Below are 17,234 nucleotides of genomic sequence, written 5' to 3' on the forward strand. Positions count from 1 at the left end.
AGAGGAGTAGGGGTAGAGGAGGAGGGGTAGATTAGGAGAGGTAGGTGAGGAGGGGTAGAGTGGAAGGGGGCGAAGAGGAGGGAGAAAGAGGAGGAGGGGTGAAGAGGTTGGGGGTGAAGAGGTGGGGGTGAAGAGGTGGGGGAAGAGGTTGGGGGTGAAGAGGTGGGGTGAAGAGGTTGGGGGTGAAGAGGTGGGGTAAAGAGGTGGGGGAAGAGGTGGGGTGAAGAGGTGGGGGTGAAGAGGTGGGGGTGAAGAGGTGGGGGAAGAGGTGGGGGAAGAAGTGGGGTGAAGAGGTGGGGGTGAAGAGGTGGGGGGGAAGAGGTGGGGGAAGAAGTGGGGTGAAGAGGTGGGGGTGAAGAGGTGGAGGGAAGAGGTGGGGGAAGAAGTGGGGTGAAGAGGTGGGGGTGAAGAGGTGGGGTAAAGAGGTGGGGTAAAGAGGTGGGGTGAAGAGGTGGGGGGTGAAGAGGTGGGGTAAAGAGGTGGGGTAAAGAGGTGGGGGGTGAAGAGGTGGGGGTGAAGAGGTGGGGTAAAGAGGTGGGGTAAAGAGGTGGGGGTGAAGAGGTGGGGTAAAGAGGTGGGGGAGAAGAGGTGGGGTAAAGAGGTGGGGGTGAAGAGGTGGGGTAAAGAGGTGGGGGTGAAGGGGTGGGGTAAAGAGGTGGGGTAAAGACGTGGTTAGAGGACTGTGAGGAGCAACTCCATGCATCATTTTAAAAGCACAACCTGTAATTTCTCTGTGTGGTTTTACAACCTCCGCCTCGGGCTTTGCAGCGAGGCTCGTAAACCGAGCTGACTCGTCAATCCTGGTTACTGGTCAGACAGCATCCAATTAACACACCAGCAGCACGAGCACGGCCCAGGGCTGCGTTAATAATGTGACACAGTCACTTGTTATACTAGCAACCAAATACTACGGGTCATTTCCCTAGTAGTCATTGTGGATAGAGGATATTGTTCTCTGGCTTTGTACTCTGTCTGGCTAGCAGGATTGGGGTCAATTCCATTTCAATTCAGTCCATTCAGGAAGTAAACTGACATTCCAAATCCAATCCAAATTCTCAGGAAAAGCCATAGAATATTAGAGGAACAGAGTATGATAGGACAGGTAGTCGGACAGGTAGATAAGACAGGTAGATAGGACAGGTAGACAGGACAGGTAGATAAGACAGGTATATAGGACAGGTAGACATGACAGGTAGATCGGACAGGTAGATTGGGCAGGTAGATAGGACAGGTAGACAGGACAGGTAGACAGGACAGGTAGACAGGACAGGTAGAAAGGACAGGTAGACAGGACAGGTAGATAGAACAGGACAGGACAGGTAGAAAGGTAGACAGGTAGACAGGACAGGTAGATAGACAGGTAGACAGGACAGGACAGGTAGACAGGACAGGTAGACAGGACAGGTAGACAGGACAGGTAGACAGGACAGGTAGAACAGGTAGACAGGACAGGTAGATAGAACAGGTAGACAGGACAGGTAGGACAGGTAGACAGGTAGATAGAACAGGTAGACAGACAGGTAGATAGAACAGGACAGGACAGAGACAGGACAGGTAGACAGGTAGACAGGACAGGTAGAAAGGACAGGTAGACAGGACAGGTAGATAGAACAGGTAGACAGGACAGGTAGACAGGACAGGTAGATAGAACAGGTAGACAGGACAGGTAGACAGGACAGGTAGACAGGACAGGTAGATAGAACAGGTAGACAGGACAGGTAGATAGAACAGGTAGACAGGACAGGTAGACAGGACATGTAGATAGGACAGGTAGACAGGACAGGAAGACAGGACAGGTAGGTTCCAGTACTTACAGAAGCTAGTGCTTTCCCCAGGGCTGCTCCAGTCTGTGACCTTCCTGTAGACTGGTTTCCTGTGGTGTTCTCTGAGCTGGTGGCCGACGGGGTGTGAGATGCAGCAGGGTTGTTACGGTGGAAGGTAGACATAGGAGGAAGACCCCTGTTCACCTCTACAGGTGAGACTGAATGGGGAGAATAGTCCTGCGAAACAATAAACAACATACACATGATTTGGCAGCGGACCAGAGTGCATCAGTATGTACAGTACCAGTCAAAAATGTGGACACGCCTTCTCATTCAAGGGTTTTTCTTTTTTTTGCTATTTTCTACATTGTAGAATAATAGTGAAGACATCAAAACTATGAAATAACACATATGGAATCATGTAGTTACCAAAAAAAAGTGTTAAACAAATCAAAATATATTTTATGTTAGAAATTCTTCAAAGAAGTCACCCTTTGCCTTGATGACAGCTTTGCACACTCTTGGCATTCTCTCAACCAGCTTCATGAGGTAGACACCTGGAATGCATTTCAATTAACAGGTGTGCCTTGTTAATTTGTGCAATTTTTTTCCTTCTTAATGCATTTGAGATAATCAGTTGTGTTGTGACAAGGTTGGGCTGGTATACAGAAGATAGCCCTATTTGGTAAAATAACAAGTCAAATCAATTTTTATTTGTCACATATACATGGTTAGCATATGTTAATGCGAGTGTAGCGAAATGCTTGTGCTTCTAGTTCTGACAATGCAGTAATAACCAACAAGTAATCTAGCTAACAATTCCAAAACTACTACCTTATAGACACAAGTGTAAGGGGTTAAAGAATATGTACATAAAGATATATGAATGAGTGATGGTACAGAACGGCATAGGCAAGATGCAGTAGATGGTATCGAGTACAGTATATACATATGAGATGAGTAATGTAGGGTATGTAAACATTATATTAAGTGGCACAGTTTAAAGTGGCTAGTGATACATGTATTACATAAAGATAGCAAGATGCAGTAGATGGTATCGAGTATAGTATATACATATGAGATGAGTAATGTAGGGTATGTAAACATTATATTAAGTGGCATTGTTTAAAGTGGCTAGTGATACCTTTTTTTACATCAATTTCCATCAATTTCCATTATTAAAGTGAGCTGGAGTTGAGTCAGTATGTTGGCAGCAGCCACTCAATGTTAGTGGTGGCTGTTTAACAGTCTGATGGCCTTGGGATAGAAGCTGTTTTTCAGTCTCTCGGTCCCTGCTTTGATGCACCTGTACTGACCTCGCCTTCTGGATGATAGCGGGGTGAACAGGCAGTGGCTCGGGTGGTTGTTGTCCTTGATGATCTTTATGGCCTTCCTGTGACATTGGGTGGTGTAGGTGTCCTGGAGGGCAGGTAGTTTGCCCCCGGTGATGCGTTGTGCAGACCTCACTACCCTCTGGAGAGCCTTACGGTTGTGGGCGGAGCAGTTGCCGTACCAGGCGGTGATACAGCCCGACAGGATGCTCTCGATTGTGCATCTGTAGAAGTTTGTGAGTGCTTTTGGTGACAAGCCAAATTTCTTCAGCCTCCTGAGGTTGAAGAGGCGCTGCTGCGCCTTCTTCACAACACTGTCTGTGTGGGTGGACCAATTCAGTTTGTCTGTGATGTGTATGCCGAGGAACTTAAAACTTACTACCCTCTCCACTACTGTCCCGTCGATGTGGATAGGGGGGTGCTCCCTCTGCTGTTTCCTGAAGTCCACAATCATCTCCTTTGTTTTGTTGACGTTGAGTGTGAGTGTGAGGTTACTTTCCTGACACCACACTCCGAGGGCCCTCACCTCCTCCCTGTAGGCCGTCTCGTCGTTGTTGGTAATCAAGCCTATCACTGTAGTGTCTTCCACAAACTTGATGATTGAGTTGGAGGCGTGCATGGCCACGCAGTCGTGGGTGAACAGGGAGTACAGGAGAGGGCTCAGAACGCACCCTTGTGGGGCCCCAGTGTTGAGGATCAGCGGGGAGGAGATGTTGTTACCTACCCTCACCACCTGGGGGCGGCCCATCAGGAAGTCCAGTACCCAGTTGCACACGGCGGGGTCGAGACCCAGGGTCTCGAGCTTGATGACGAGTTTGGAGGGTACTATGGTGTTAAATGCTGAGCTGTAGTTGATGAACAGCATTCTCACGTAGGTATTCCTCATGTCCAGATGGGTTAGGGCAGTGTGCAGTGTGGTTGCGATTGCGTCGTCTGTGGACCTATTGGGGCGGTAAGCAAATTGGAGTGGGTCTAGGGTGTCAGGTAGGGTGGAGGTGATATGGTCCTTGACTAGTCTCTCAAAGCACTTCATGATGACGGAAGTGAGTGCTACGGGGCGGTAGTCGTTTAGCTCAGTTACCTTAGCTTTCTTGGGAACAGGAACAATGGTGGCCCTCTTGAAGCATGTGGGAACAGCAGACTGGGGATAAGTATTGATTGAATATGTCCGTAAACACTCCAGCCAGCTGGTCTGCGCATGCTCTGAGGATGTGGCTAGGGATGCCGTCTGGGCCAGCAGCCTTGCGAGGGTTAACATGTTTAAATGTCTTACTCACATCGGCCACAGTCCTTGGGAGCGGGCCGCGTCGGTGGCACTGTGTTATCCTCAAAGCGGGTGAAGAAGGCGTTTAAATGTTTTACTCACGTCAGCTGCAGTGAAGGAGAGTCCGCAGGTTTTGGCAGCGGGCCGTGTCAGAGGCACTGTATTGTCCTCAAAGTGAGCAAAGAAGTTATTTAGTCTGTCTGGGAGCAAGACATCCTGGTCCGCGACGGGGCTGGTTTTCTTTTTGTAATCCGTGATTGACTGTAGACCCTGCCACATACCTCTTGTGTCTGAGCCGTTGAATTGCAACTCTACTTTGTCTCTATACTGACGCTTAGCTTGTTTGATTGCCTTGTGGAGGGAATAGCTCCACTGTTTGTATTCGGTCATGCTTCCGGTCACCTTGCCCTGGTTAAAAGCAGTGGTTCTCGCTTTCAGTTTCTTGCGAATGCTGCCATCAATCCACGGTTTCTGGTTTGGGAATGTTTTAATAGTGGCTGTGGGTACGACATCGCTGATGCACTTTCTAATGAACTCGCTCACTGAATCAGCGTATTCGTCAATGTTGTTGTTGGACGTAATGCGGAACATATCCCAATCCACATGATCGAAGCAGTCTTGAAGCGCGGAATCAGATTGGTTGGACCAGCGTTGAACAGACCTGAGCGCGGGAGCTTCTTGTTTAAGTTTCTGTCTGTAGGCTGGAACCAACAAAATGGAGTTGTGGTCAATTTTTCCGAAAGGAGGGCGCGGGAGGGCCTTATATGCGTCGCGGAAGTTAGAACAACAATGATCCAGGGTTTTACCAGCCCTGGTTGCGCAATCGATATGCTGATAGAATTTAGGGAGTCTTGTTTTCAGATTAGCCTTGTTAAAATCCCCAGCTACAATGAATGCAGCCTCCGGATATATGGATTCCAGTTTGCAAAGAGTCAAATAAAGTTCGTTCAGAGCCATTGATGTGTCTGCTTGGGGGGGAATATATACGCCAGTGATTATAATCGAAGAGAATTCCCTTGGTAGATAATGCGGTCGACATTTGATTGTGAGGAATTCTAAGTCAGGTGAACAGAAGGACTTGAGTTCCTGGATGTTGTTATGATCACACCACGTCTCGTTAATCATAAGGCATACCCCCCGACCCTCTTCTTACCAGAAAGATGCTTGTTTCTGTCGGCGTGATGCATGAAGAAACCAGCTGGCTGCACCGACTCCGATAGTGTCTCTCGAGTGAGCCATGTTTCCGTGAAGCAAAGAACGTTACAGTCTCTGATGTCTCTCTGGAAGGCAACCCTGGCTCGGATTTCATCAACCTTGTTGTCAAGAGACTGGACATTGGCGAGTAGTATGTTCAGGAGCGGTGCGCAATGTGCCCGTCTCTGGAGCCTGACCAGAAGACCGCTTCGTCTGCCCCTTTTACGTCGTCGTTGTTTAGGGTCGCCGGCTGGGAACCGATCCATTGTCCTGGGTGGAAGGCAAAACACAGGATCCGCTTCGGGAAAGTCACATTCCTGGTCGCAATGATAATGGTGAGTTGACGTTGCTCTTATATTTAGTAGATTCCTCCCGACTGTATGTAATGAAATCTAAGATTACCTGGGGTACCAATGTTAGAAATAACATGTAAAAAAAACAAAATACTGCATAGTTTCCTTGGAACGCGAAGCGAGGCGGCCATATTATAGCAAGAACAGCTCAAATAAGCAAAGATAAATCCATCCAAGTCCATCATTACTTTAAGACATGAAGGTCAGTCAATGCAGAACATTTCAAGTGTAGTCGCAAAAACCATCAAGCGCTATGTTGAAACTGGCTCTCATGAGGACCACCACAGGAAAGGAAGACCCAGAGTTACCTCTGCTGCAGATGATAAGTTCATTAGAGTTACCAGCCTCATAAATTACAGCCCAAATAAATGCTTCACAGAGTTTAAGTAACAGACACATCTCAACATTAACTGTTCAGAGGAGACTGCATGAATCAGGCCTTCATGGTGGAATTACTGCAAAGAAACCACTACTAAAGGACACCAATAATAAGAAGAGACTTGCTTGGGCCAAGATACACGAGCAATGGACATTAGACCGGTGGAAATCTGTCCTTTGGTGTGATGAGTCCAAATTTGAGATTCTTGGTTCCAACCTCCGTGTCTTTGTGAAACAGAGAGTAGTTGAACGGATGATCTCTGCATGTGTGGTTCCCACCGTGAAGCATGGAGGTGGAGGTGTGATGGTGACACTGTCTGTGAATTATTTAGAATTCAAGGCACACTTAACCAGCATGGCTACCACAGCATTCTGTAGCGATACGCCATCCCATCTGGTTTGCGCTTAGTGGGACTATCATTGTTTTTCAAAAAGGGCAATGACCCAACACACCTCCAGGCTGAGTAAGGGCTATTGGACCAAGAAGGAGAGTGATGGAGTGCTGCAACCCTTTTGACTGGTACTGTACATGTGCTGGGTTAGTATCTACATCTGTGTGAGCCCATCAAAATAAAACTATAAGTAGAACATTATTTATTTAAAACTCTTTGTGTGAGTAAAGTCAAGTACAGTCAGTTCTTTACCAGGTGATTATGTACTGGTTGCATGTTGTTGTAGCTTCCTGATTGGTGAGCTGAGGCCCCTCCCACCATGCCTCCATAGCCAGGCTGGTTCATTCCATTGGAGTTCCACATGTCAGGTGAACTGTTGTTCCCCTGTCGCTCACTGAAAAAGGTTCCCGTGAAGACGTTGCCTGGAGCTTTAGAGGAGGGGTGTGAGGATGAGTCAGGGCTGAGGAGGTCTTCATGATTTGGAGATTGAGTATAGACCTGAGAAGAACAAAGGGGGGACCAGCTAAATGAAAGATTGTGATGAACTAAACGTCTATAACACTGAAACAATGACTTCGTAAAGTTACTCTTCCTAGTCACTGGAAGAGATGTCAGTGGCATAGTAGAAACCAGAGACCAAAAGTATGTATATAAACACATATTTATTTAACCTGGCAAGTCAGTTAGGAACAAATTCTCATTTTGAATGATGGCCTACGAGGGAACAGTGGGTTAAACTGCCTTGTTCAGGGGCAGAACGACAGATTTTTTACCTTGTCAGCTCAGGGATTCGATCTAGCAACTTTTCAGTTACTAGTCCCAACGCTCGAACCACTAGGCTACCTGCCGCCCAGTATGTGAATATATACAGTATAGTCTATATGAATACTTGTGAACATATACAGAATAGCCTATATGTGAATACAGTATATACAGTATAGCCTATATGTGAATATATACAGTATATGAATACATATGTAAATATATGTCTATGGATCAACGCAATACCAGAACTGTGAACTGAAGCTACAGTATACAACAGTATACTCATTATAATACAGGATACTATGATATACAACCGTATACTACAGCACAATACAGTACACTAGAGCACACTACAGTACACTAGAGCACACTACAGTACACTAGAGCACACTACAGTACACTACAGTATACTACAGTACACTAGAGCACACTAGAGTACACTACAGTACACTACAGTATACTACAGTACACTAGAGCACACTACAGTACACTACAGTACACTACAGTACACTAGAGCACACTAGAGTACACTACAGTACACTAGAGCACACTACAGTACACTACAGCACACTACAGTACACTACAGTACACTAGAGCACACTACAGTACACTACAGCACACTAGAGTACACTACAGTACACTAGAGCACACTACAGTACACTACAGTACACTACAGTACACTAGAACACACTACAGTACACTAGAGCACACTACAGTACACTACAGTACACTAGAACACACTACAGTACACTACAGTACACTAGAGCACACTACAGCACACTACAGTACACTACAGTACACTAGAGCACACTACAGTATACTACACAACACTACAGTACACTACAATATACTACAGTACACTACAGTACACTAGAGCATACTACAGTATAATACAGTACACTACAGTATACTACAGAACACTACAGCACACTACAGTACACTACAGTATACTACAGTACACTAGAGCACACTACAGTACACTACAGCATACTACAGTATAATACAGTACACTACAGTATACTACAGAACACTACAGCACACTACAGTACACTACAGTATACTACAGAACACTACAGTACACTACAGTACACTACAGTATACTACAGTACACTAGAGCACACTACAGTACACTACAGCATACTACAGTATAATACAGTACACTACAGCACACTACAGCATACTACACCATACTACAGCATACTACAGTATAATACAGTACACTACAGTACACTACAGTATACTACAGCATACTACAGCATACTACACCATACTACAGTATACTATAGAACACTATAGTATAGTACAGTACACTACAGTATACTACAGCATACTACACCATACTACAGTATACTATAGAACACTACAGTATAGTACAGTACACTGCAGTATACTACAGCATACTACACCATACTACAGTACTCCACAATATAATACAGTGAACTACTGTATAATACAGTACACTACAGTATACTACAGTACACTACAGTATAATACAGTACACTACAGCACACTACAGTACACTACAGTACAGAACCGTACATTACAGTATACACCAGAACACTACAGTATACTACAGCATACTATTGCATTCCACAGTATACTACAGTACACTACATTACATTATACTACAGTATACTATAGTACACTACACTATAATACAGTATAAAACAGTATAATACAGTATAATACAGTACACTACATTATACTACAGTATGCTATAGTACACTACACTATAATACAGTATAAACAGTATAATACAGTATAATACAGCACACTAAAGTATAATACAGTATAAAACATTATAGTACACTACAGTATAATACAGTATAATACAGCACAGTACAGTAAAATCCAGTACACTACAGTATAATACAGTAAAATACAGTACACTACAGTATAATACAGTACACTACAGTATAATACAGTAAAATACAGTAAAATACAGTATACTACCATACACTACACTATAATACAGTATAAAACAGTATAATACAGTACATTACAGTATAATACAGTATAATACAGTATAATACAGTATAATACAGTATAAAACATTATAGTACATTACAGTATAATACAGTACACTACACTACAATACAGTATAAAACATTATAGTACATTACAGTATAATACAGTACACTACAGTATAATACAGTATAATACAGTATACTACCATACACTACACTATAATACAGTATAAAACATTATAGTACATTACAGTACATTACAGTATAATACAGTACACTACAGTATAATACAGTATAATACAGTACACTACAGCATAATACAGTATAATACAGTACACTACAGTATAATACAGTATACTACAGTATACTACAGTACACAACAGTATAATACAGTATAATACAGTAGAATACAGTATATTACCATACACTACACTATAATACAGTATAAAACAGTATAATACAGTACATTACAGTATAATACAGTATAATACAGTACGGTACAGTATAATACAGTATAAAACAGTATAATACAGTACACTACAGTATAATACAGTAGTGGGTGGGGTTATATCCTTCCTGTTTGGACCTGTCTGGGGGTGTCCTCGGATGGGGCCACAGTGTCTCCTGACCCCTCCTGTCTCAGCCTCCAGTATTTATGCTGCAGTAGTTTGTGTGTCGGGGGGCTAGGGTCAGTTTGTTATATCTGGAGTACCTCTCCTGTCCTATTCGGTGTCCTGTGTGAATCTAAGTGTGCGTTCTCTAATTCTCTCTTTCTCTCTCTCTCTCTCGGAGGAGGACCTGAGCCCTAGGACCATGCCCCAGGACTACCTGTAATGATGACTCCTTGCTGTCCCCAGTCCACCTGGCCGTGCTGCTGCTCCAGTTTCAACTGTTCTGCCTTATTATTATTCGACCATGCTGGTCATTTATGAACATTTGAACATCTTGGCCATGTTCTGTTATAATCTCCACCCGGCACAGCCAGAAGAGGACTGGCCACCCCACATAGCCTGGTTCCTCTCTAGGTTTCTTCCTAGGTTTTGGCCTTTCTAGGGAGTTTTTCCTAGCCACTGTGCTTCTACACCTGCATTGCTTGCTGTTTGGGGTTTTAGGCTGGGTTTCTGTACAGCACTTTGAGATATCAGCTGATGTACGAAGGGCTATATAAATACATTTGATTTGATTTGATTTGAATACAGTATAAAACAGTATAATACAGTACACTACAGTATAATACAGTATAATACAGTACACTACAGTATACTAAAGTACACTACACTATAATACACTATAATACAGTACACTACAGTATAATACTGTATACTATAGTATAATACAGTATACTAAAGTACACTACACTATAATACACTATAATACAGTATAATACAGTACACTACAGTATAATACAGTATAATACAGTATACTAAAGTACACTACACTATAATACACTATAATACAGTATAATACAGTACACTACAGTATAATACAGTATACTATAGTACACTACACTATAATACAGTATACTACAGAAGTCTAAATAAAACCAAGCAGTGTGCTGAATGGAGCAGACTCAGAGCTATTGTGTTAATCCCTAAACTGGGTGATCCATGCACCTCCTCATCCGGATTAAGGGAACAGCATTCCCTCCCCATCACCGCCTGCCCGGGAGGGACGGGGGGAGAGAGGGAGAGAGGGAGAGAGAGAGAGAGAGAGAGAGAGAGAGAGAGAGAGAGAGAGAGAGAGAGAGAATTCCCTGCTGCCCTAATCGTAATCAGGTTTAGGGCTAGTTTGGAAGATTGGGATAGAAAGAATTTCATTTGGAAAAAGCTGCAGAACAACATTGGATAAATCCTCTTCAGACAGCAGGACCACACCACAAGACCACACCACAAGACCACACCACAGGATCGGACCACAGGATCGGACCACAGGATCGGACCACAGGATCGGACCACAGGATCGGACCACAGGATCAGACCACAGGATCAGACCACAGGATCGGACCACAGCATCAGACCACAGGACCGAACCACAGGATCGGACCACAGGATCGGACCACAGGATCGGACCACAGGATCGGACCACAGGATCTGACCACAGGATCAGACCACAGGATCTGACCACAGGATCAGACCACAGGATCAGACCACAGGACCACACCACAGGATCGGACCACAGGATCAGACCACACCACATTGTAATATAGTATGAGACTTTTGTCTCACCTAGAAAATAACTCAATGTTGAAACAGTGACAGTTTTCTATTTTATTACAATAAAAAATGAGAATGAACTATTGTATCATCGAAGGAGGTTTTACAAATGAAACACCTACCCACACTGAGAGGTCTGTGCTGCACCTGCACCCCCATCTCTTTGATCTGATTCAGGAAATTAAAATCAACCTCCCTGAGGAACATCAATGGGGTGTCAGTTACCCCGACAACAGGCACTGTTACCCCGGTGACAAACGCCTATAAAGCAGACCAGCTCTCAATTTAAAGACCCTCTTGAGCATGCTCACACACACACACACACACACACACACACAACACACAATGCCCCCCCCACACACACACACACACACACAGCTCTAGCCATGTTTGGCACAAGTTCCATGGTGATAATGGGACCAGGCCAACCACAGGAGCCCCTGCTGTCACTAGCCCTGTCTGAGTCTCCGTGGGTAGCATATGGTGCAGGATAATGCCAATTGTCCTCCTTACCATGGGACGGAGCAGGCGACCCGTTAATAACATACACACATACACACATACGCATATGCACGGACACACACACATACACACACTATGGGACGTAGCAGGCGACCCGTTAATAATGGTCACGCCCCCGCCCCAGCACACCCCCACTGGGCCCCAATAACAACCCCCGAACACACAACTTGGCACACACACATGAACCGTCACCATGACGTTCTCTTTTAGTAGCGCATTGATTTATAAACCATCACTCATGTCATCACAAATGATGGGAGACTTTTCACCATGTGTGAAGAACACAACTACAGGAAGATAGAGGTGTAATATACTGCACTTTAACATCACAGTTGTGATACATTAGCATCTCTGACAGCAACACACATTTGACTGATAGCATCTCTGATAGCAACAAAAACATGACTGATATCATCTCTGATAGCAACAAAAACGTGACTGATATCATCTCTGATAGCAACAAAAACGTGACTGATATCATCTCTGATAGCAACAAAAATGTGACTGGTATCATCTCTGATAGCAACAAAAACTTGACTGGTATCATCTCTGATAGCAACAAAAACTTGACTGGTATCATCTCTGATAGCAACAAAAACTTGACTGGTATCATCTCTGATAGCAACAAAAACTTGACTGGTATCATCTCTGATGGAAACAAAAACTTAAATGAAGACATGAAAGACCCCATTTTGCACTCAAAAATGTATACTTTCAATCATTTAGAGAAAGATTTAAATGAGTGCAATATTGACCAACTATTCTAAGGCCTCTACCCTACAGTAACACCCCTTCCAACTTTAGCCACATACAACCGATTGGCCCCTCTGTGTCTGGTACTAACGTCTGGTTCTAGTTAGTTACCCTCTAACGTCTGGTTCTAGTTAGTCTCTAATGTCTAGTTCTAGTTAGTTAGTCTCTAACGTCTGGTTCTAGTTAGTTACCCTCTAACGTCTGGTTCTAGTTAGTCTCTAATGTCTGGTTCTAGTTAGTTAGTCTCTAACGTCTGGTTCTAGTTAGTTACTCTCTAACGTCTGGTTCTAGTTAGTTACCCTCTAACGTCTGGTTCTAGTTAGTTACTCTCTAACGTCTGGTTCTAGTTAGTTAGTCTCCCAGTCTTTGATGGTGGTAATGGACGAGGACAGGGACCAGTGTTAAAACATACCACGGTTAAATCAAATAGAGATCACAGCAATCTGCTACACATTAGAGAAATGGTAGGCGGTAAATATAGACTGATACATTATATGTTGTGTTCTGAACGCTGAAAGAGGGACATTTGGTCAATTACATTACAAAATGTAAGTATGTGCTGCAAATGTCATAATCTTCTATCACAATGAAACCACGGAGATTCTGAACTTTTCATACATTTACTCAGACATCACTGACTGAATGGAACACTCAGTCCCAGTTCTAGTACCATTGAACACACAGATACAGCCATAGCTGCATATAACTAACCCCCATGACACATGTTCACTGCAATGACTTTTGATGAGAGGTAAATGAAAGGGTCTGTTCTTTTAATGGTATAGAATGTTAGACTCCCTGTAGTGATGAATGTTAGACTCCCTGTAGTGATGAATGATATAGAATGTTAGACTCCCTGTAGTGATGAATGTTAGACTCCCTGTAGTGATGAATGAAATAGAATGTTAGACTTCCTGTAGTGATGAATGATATAGAATGTTAGACTCCCTGTAGTGATGAATGTTAGACTCCCTGTAGTGATGAATGATATAGAATGTTAGACTCCCTGTAGTGATGAATGTTAGACTCCCTGTAGTGATGAATGAAATAGAATGTTAGACTTCCTGTAGTGATGAATGATATAGAATGTTAGACTCCCTGTAGTGATGAATGTTAGACTCCCTGTAGTGATGAATGATATAGAATGTTAGACTCCCTGTAGTGATGAATGTTAGACTCCCTGTAGTGATGAATGAAATAGAATGTTAGACTTCCTGTAGTGATGAATGATATAGAATGTTAGACTCCCTGTAGTGATGAATGTTAGACTCCCTGTAGTGATGAATGATATAGAATGTTAGACTCCCTGTAGTGATGAATGTTAGACTCCCTGTTGTGATGAAGGATATAGAATGTTAGACTCCCTGTAGTGATGACTGATATAGAATGTTAGACTCCCTGTAGTGATGAATGTTAGACTCCCTGTTGTGATGAATGTTAGACTCCCTGTAGTGATGAATGTTAGACTCCCTGTAGTGATGAATGTAGGAATCCCTGTAGTGATGAATGGCAGTTATTAAATTGAAACTGATGAGGGACCTGCAACACTAGTGAACAGAGTAGGCTTACTTTGATGTGTCAATTCTGTACAATACCAGAGCATATTATCACACTGATAATGATATTGTCTGACTTTATTATCCCTGCCTTATTAGTATATGAGGATAATGTTAATAACAAGTGATATACACAAATGTTGGACAAACTGAGAAAATAGAGGATGAAGTGTTATAATGTTTTATAAACTTAATAATGTGTTACTTCATCAATAGTAGAATATAACAGAGACATACACGCTATACACCCTTTCTAAATAGATAATAAACACACTATACACCCTTTCTAAATAGATCATAAACACACTATACACCCTTTCTAAATAGATCATAAACACACTATACACCCTTTCTAAATAGATAATAAACACACTATACACCCTTTCTAAATAGATCATAAACACACTATACACCCTTTCTAAATAGATCATAAACACACTATACACCCTTTCTAAATAGATCATAAACACACTATACACCCTTTCTAAATAGATCATAAACACGCTATACACCCTTTCTAAATAGATCATAAACACACTATACACCCTTTCAGTGACGGCAGGTAACCGAAAGGTTGCAAGATCGAATCCCCTGAGCTGACAAGGTAAAACAAATCTGTCGTTCTGCCCCCTGAACAGGCAATTAACCCACTGTTCCTAGGCCGTCATTGTAAATAAGGATTTGTTCTTAACTGACTTGCCTAGTAAAATAAAGGTTTAAAAAAAAGTAAAAACAATTCTAAGTAGGTAATAAACACACTCACCGATTTGACATTGTAGCAATACATCGGGTTATTGCTGGTGGTCCCTACAGAGACGGGATAGGTAGCACAGTGCATGATGCTGTTCAGTTTCCGTTTCAGGTCAACAGCCCACTAGCTTCAGTAGTTTGTCCGTGGTCCTGTAGTATAGACTCCAGTAGTCAGTAGTGTCTATAGTATAGTCCTGTGAGTCCACAGCTCCTATCTCTGTTCATATGCTCTACAGTCCTCACACACTGCCTCTCTTTACCCTAACCCTGCAGCTCACCCGGCTTACTCTGTCACAGACAATTTATGCAAAAGAGGGTTGGTCCATTCAAGAGATTGGTGTGGGGGTGGTTTAAGGTTTAAGGAGGGATTCTAGGAGGGTTCTAACTTAAACTACCTACATACCTAGTATGATGTTGGTTTACAACAAGGAACGTTTAACTGAAATCAACTACAGTGTTGATTTGTCTGTAATCTAACACAGTGTTGATTTGTCTGTAATCTAACACAGTGTTGATTTGTCTGTAATCTAACACAGTGTTGATTTGTCTGTAATCTTTCACAGTGTTGTTTTGGCTGTAATCTAATATAGTGTTGATTTGGCTGTAATCTAATATAGTGTTGTTTTGGCTGTAATCTAATATAGTGTTGATTTGGCTGTAATCTAATATAGTGTTGTTTTGGCTGTAATCTAATATAGTGTTGATTTGGCTGTAATCTAATATAGTGTTGTTTTGGCTGTAATCTAAATCAGTGTTGATTTGTCTGTAATCTAATATAGTGTTGATTTGGCTGTAATCTAATATAGTGTTGATTTGTCTGTAATCTTTCACCGTGTTGATTTGGCTGTAATCTTTCACAGTGTTGATTTGGCTGTAATCTAATATAGTGTTGATTTGGCTGTAATCTAATATAGTGTTGTTTTGGCTGTAATCTTTCACAGTGTTGATTTGGCTGTAATCTAATATAGTGTTGATTTGGCTGTAATCTAATATAGTGTTGATTTGGCTGTAATCTAATATAGTGTTGATTTGGCTGTAATCTAATATAGTGTTGATTTGGCTGTAATCTAATATAGTGTTGATTTGGCTGTAATCTTTCACAGTGTTGATTTGGCTGTAATCTTTCACAGTGTTGACTTGGCTGTAATCTAATATAGTGTTGTTTTGGCTGTAATCTAATATAGTTTTGTTTTGGCTGTAATCTAATATAGTGTTGATTTGGCTGTAATCTAATATAGTTTTGTTTTGGCTGTAATCTAATATAGTGTTGATTTGGCTGTAATCTAATATAGTTTTGTTTTGGCTGTAATCTAAATCAGTGTTGATTTGGCTGTAATCTTTCACAGTGTTGATTTGGCTGTAATCTTTCACAGTGTTGATTTGGCTGTAATCTAATATAGTGTTGATTTGGCTGTAATCTAATATAGTGTTGATTGGGCTGTAATCTAATATAGTGTTGATTTGGCTGTAATCTAATATAGTGTTGATTTGGCTGTAATCTTTCACAGTGTTGATTTGGCTGTAATCTAATATAGTGTTGTTTTGGCTGACTATTATATAATAGGGTTTCTTCCAAACAGTAGGAGATGGAGTTTTTAAAAACATATTTTAAGAAAACAGAAGAGGAAATTTGATCTTTCACACACTCCCCCCAAAACACACCCTGTTCCAAGGCAATGGACAACAAAGAAAATCCACTATACATGAATATAGTCTGCAACCATTACATCCCAATCAATATTACCTCAGTAAACGAAATCACATTCAAAGCCTTGAAAACAACGACTGAACATACAGAAATAAAAACAAATAGAACAGAATGTAATGAACAGAGGATAACTTCGATCACTTCCTGGTGTGGACGACTCTGACCTTTCTGAAATCAAGGTTAGCTTCCGACTGCTGAGGTAACAGTTCTGAGTAAACGTTAAACTCTTCCCTTCTCTCCCTCCCCTAACTGTCTGACCCATATTCCCAAAGCAGACCTGCCTGACCTGGGTTCTTAAGTCCTAGGCACGTGTGACTGGGTAGTT

General features: G+C 42.3%; 1 protein-coding gene across 1 annotated transcript in view; it reads right to left on the minus strand.

Annotated features, from left to right (window-relative positions):
- LOC112219166 (transcription factor 12-like) overlaps nucleotides 1-15,476 on the minus strand; it is a 30,707-nt gene extending 15,231 nt beyond the window's left edge. Inside the window, exons 1-3 of the mRNA XM_042301165.1 lie at nucleotides 15,215-15,476; nucleotides 6,928-7,173; nucleotides 1,815-2,000 (exon numbers count right to left, since the gene is read on the minus strand). Of these exons, the coding sequence (XP_042157099.1) occupies nucleotides 1,815-2,000; nucleotides 6,928-7,173; nucleotides 15,215-15,289 (507 nt within the window). The 5' untranslated portion in view covers nucleotides 15,290-15,476. The remainder of the gene's footprint in view (nucleotides 1-1,814; nucleotides 2,001-6,927; nucleotides 7,174-15,214) is intronic.
- Nucleotides 15,477-17,234: the final 1,758 nt, after the last annotated feature.

This window comes from Oncorhynchus tshawytscha, linkage group LG19 (assembly GCF_018296145.1).
Source record: "Oncorhynchus tshawytscha isolate Ot180627B linkage group LG19, Otsh_v2.0, whole genome shotgun sequence".
Taxonomy (NCBI): Eukaryota; Metazoa; Chordata; class Actinopteri; order Salmoniformes; family Salmonidae; genus Oncorhynchus; species Oncorhynchus tshawytscha.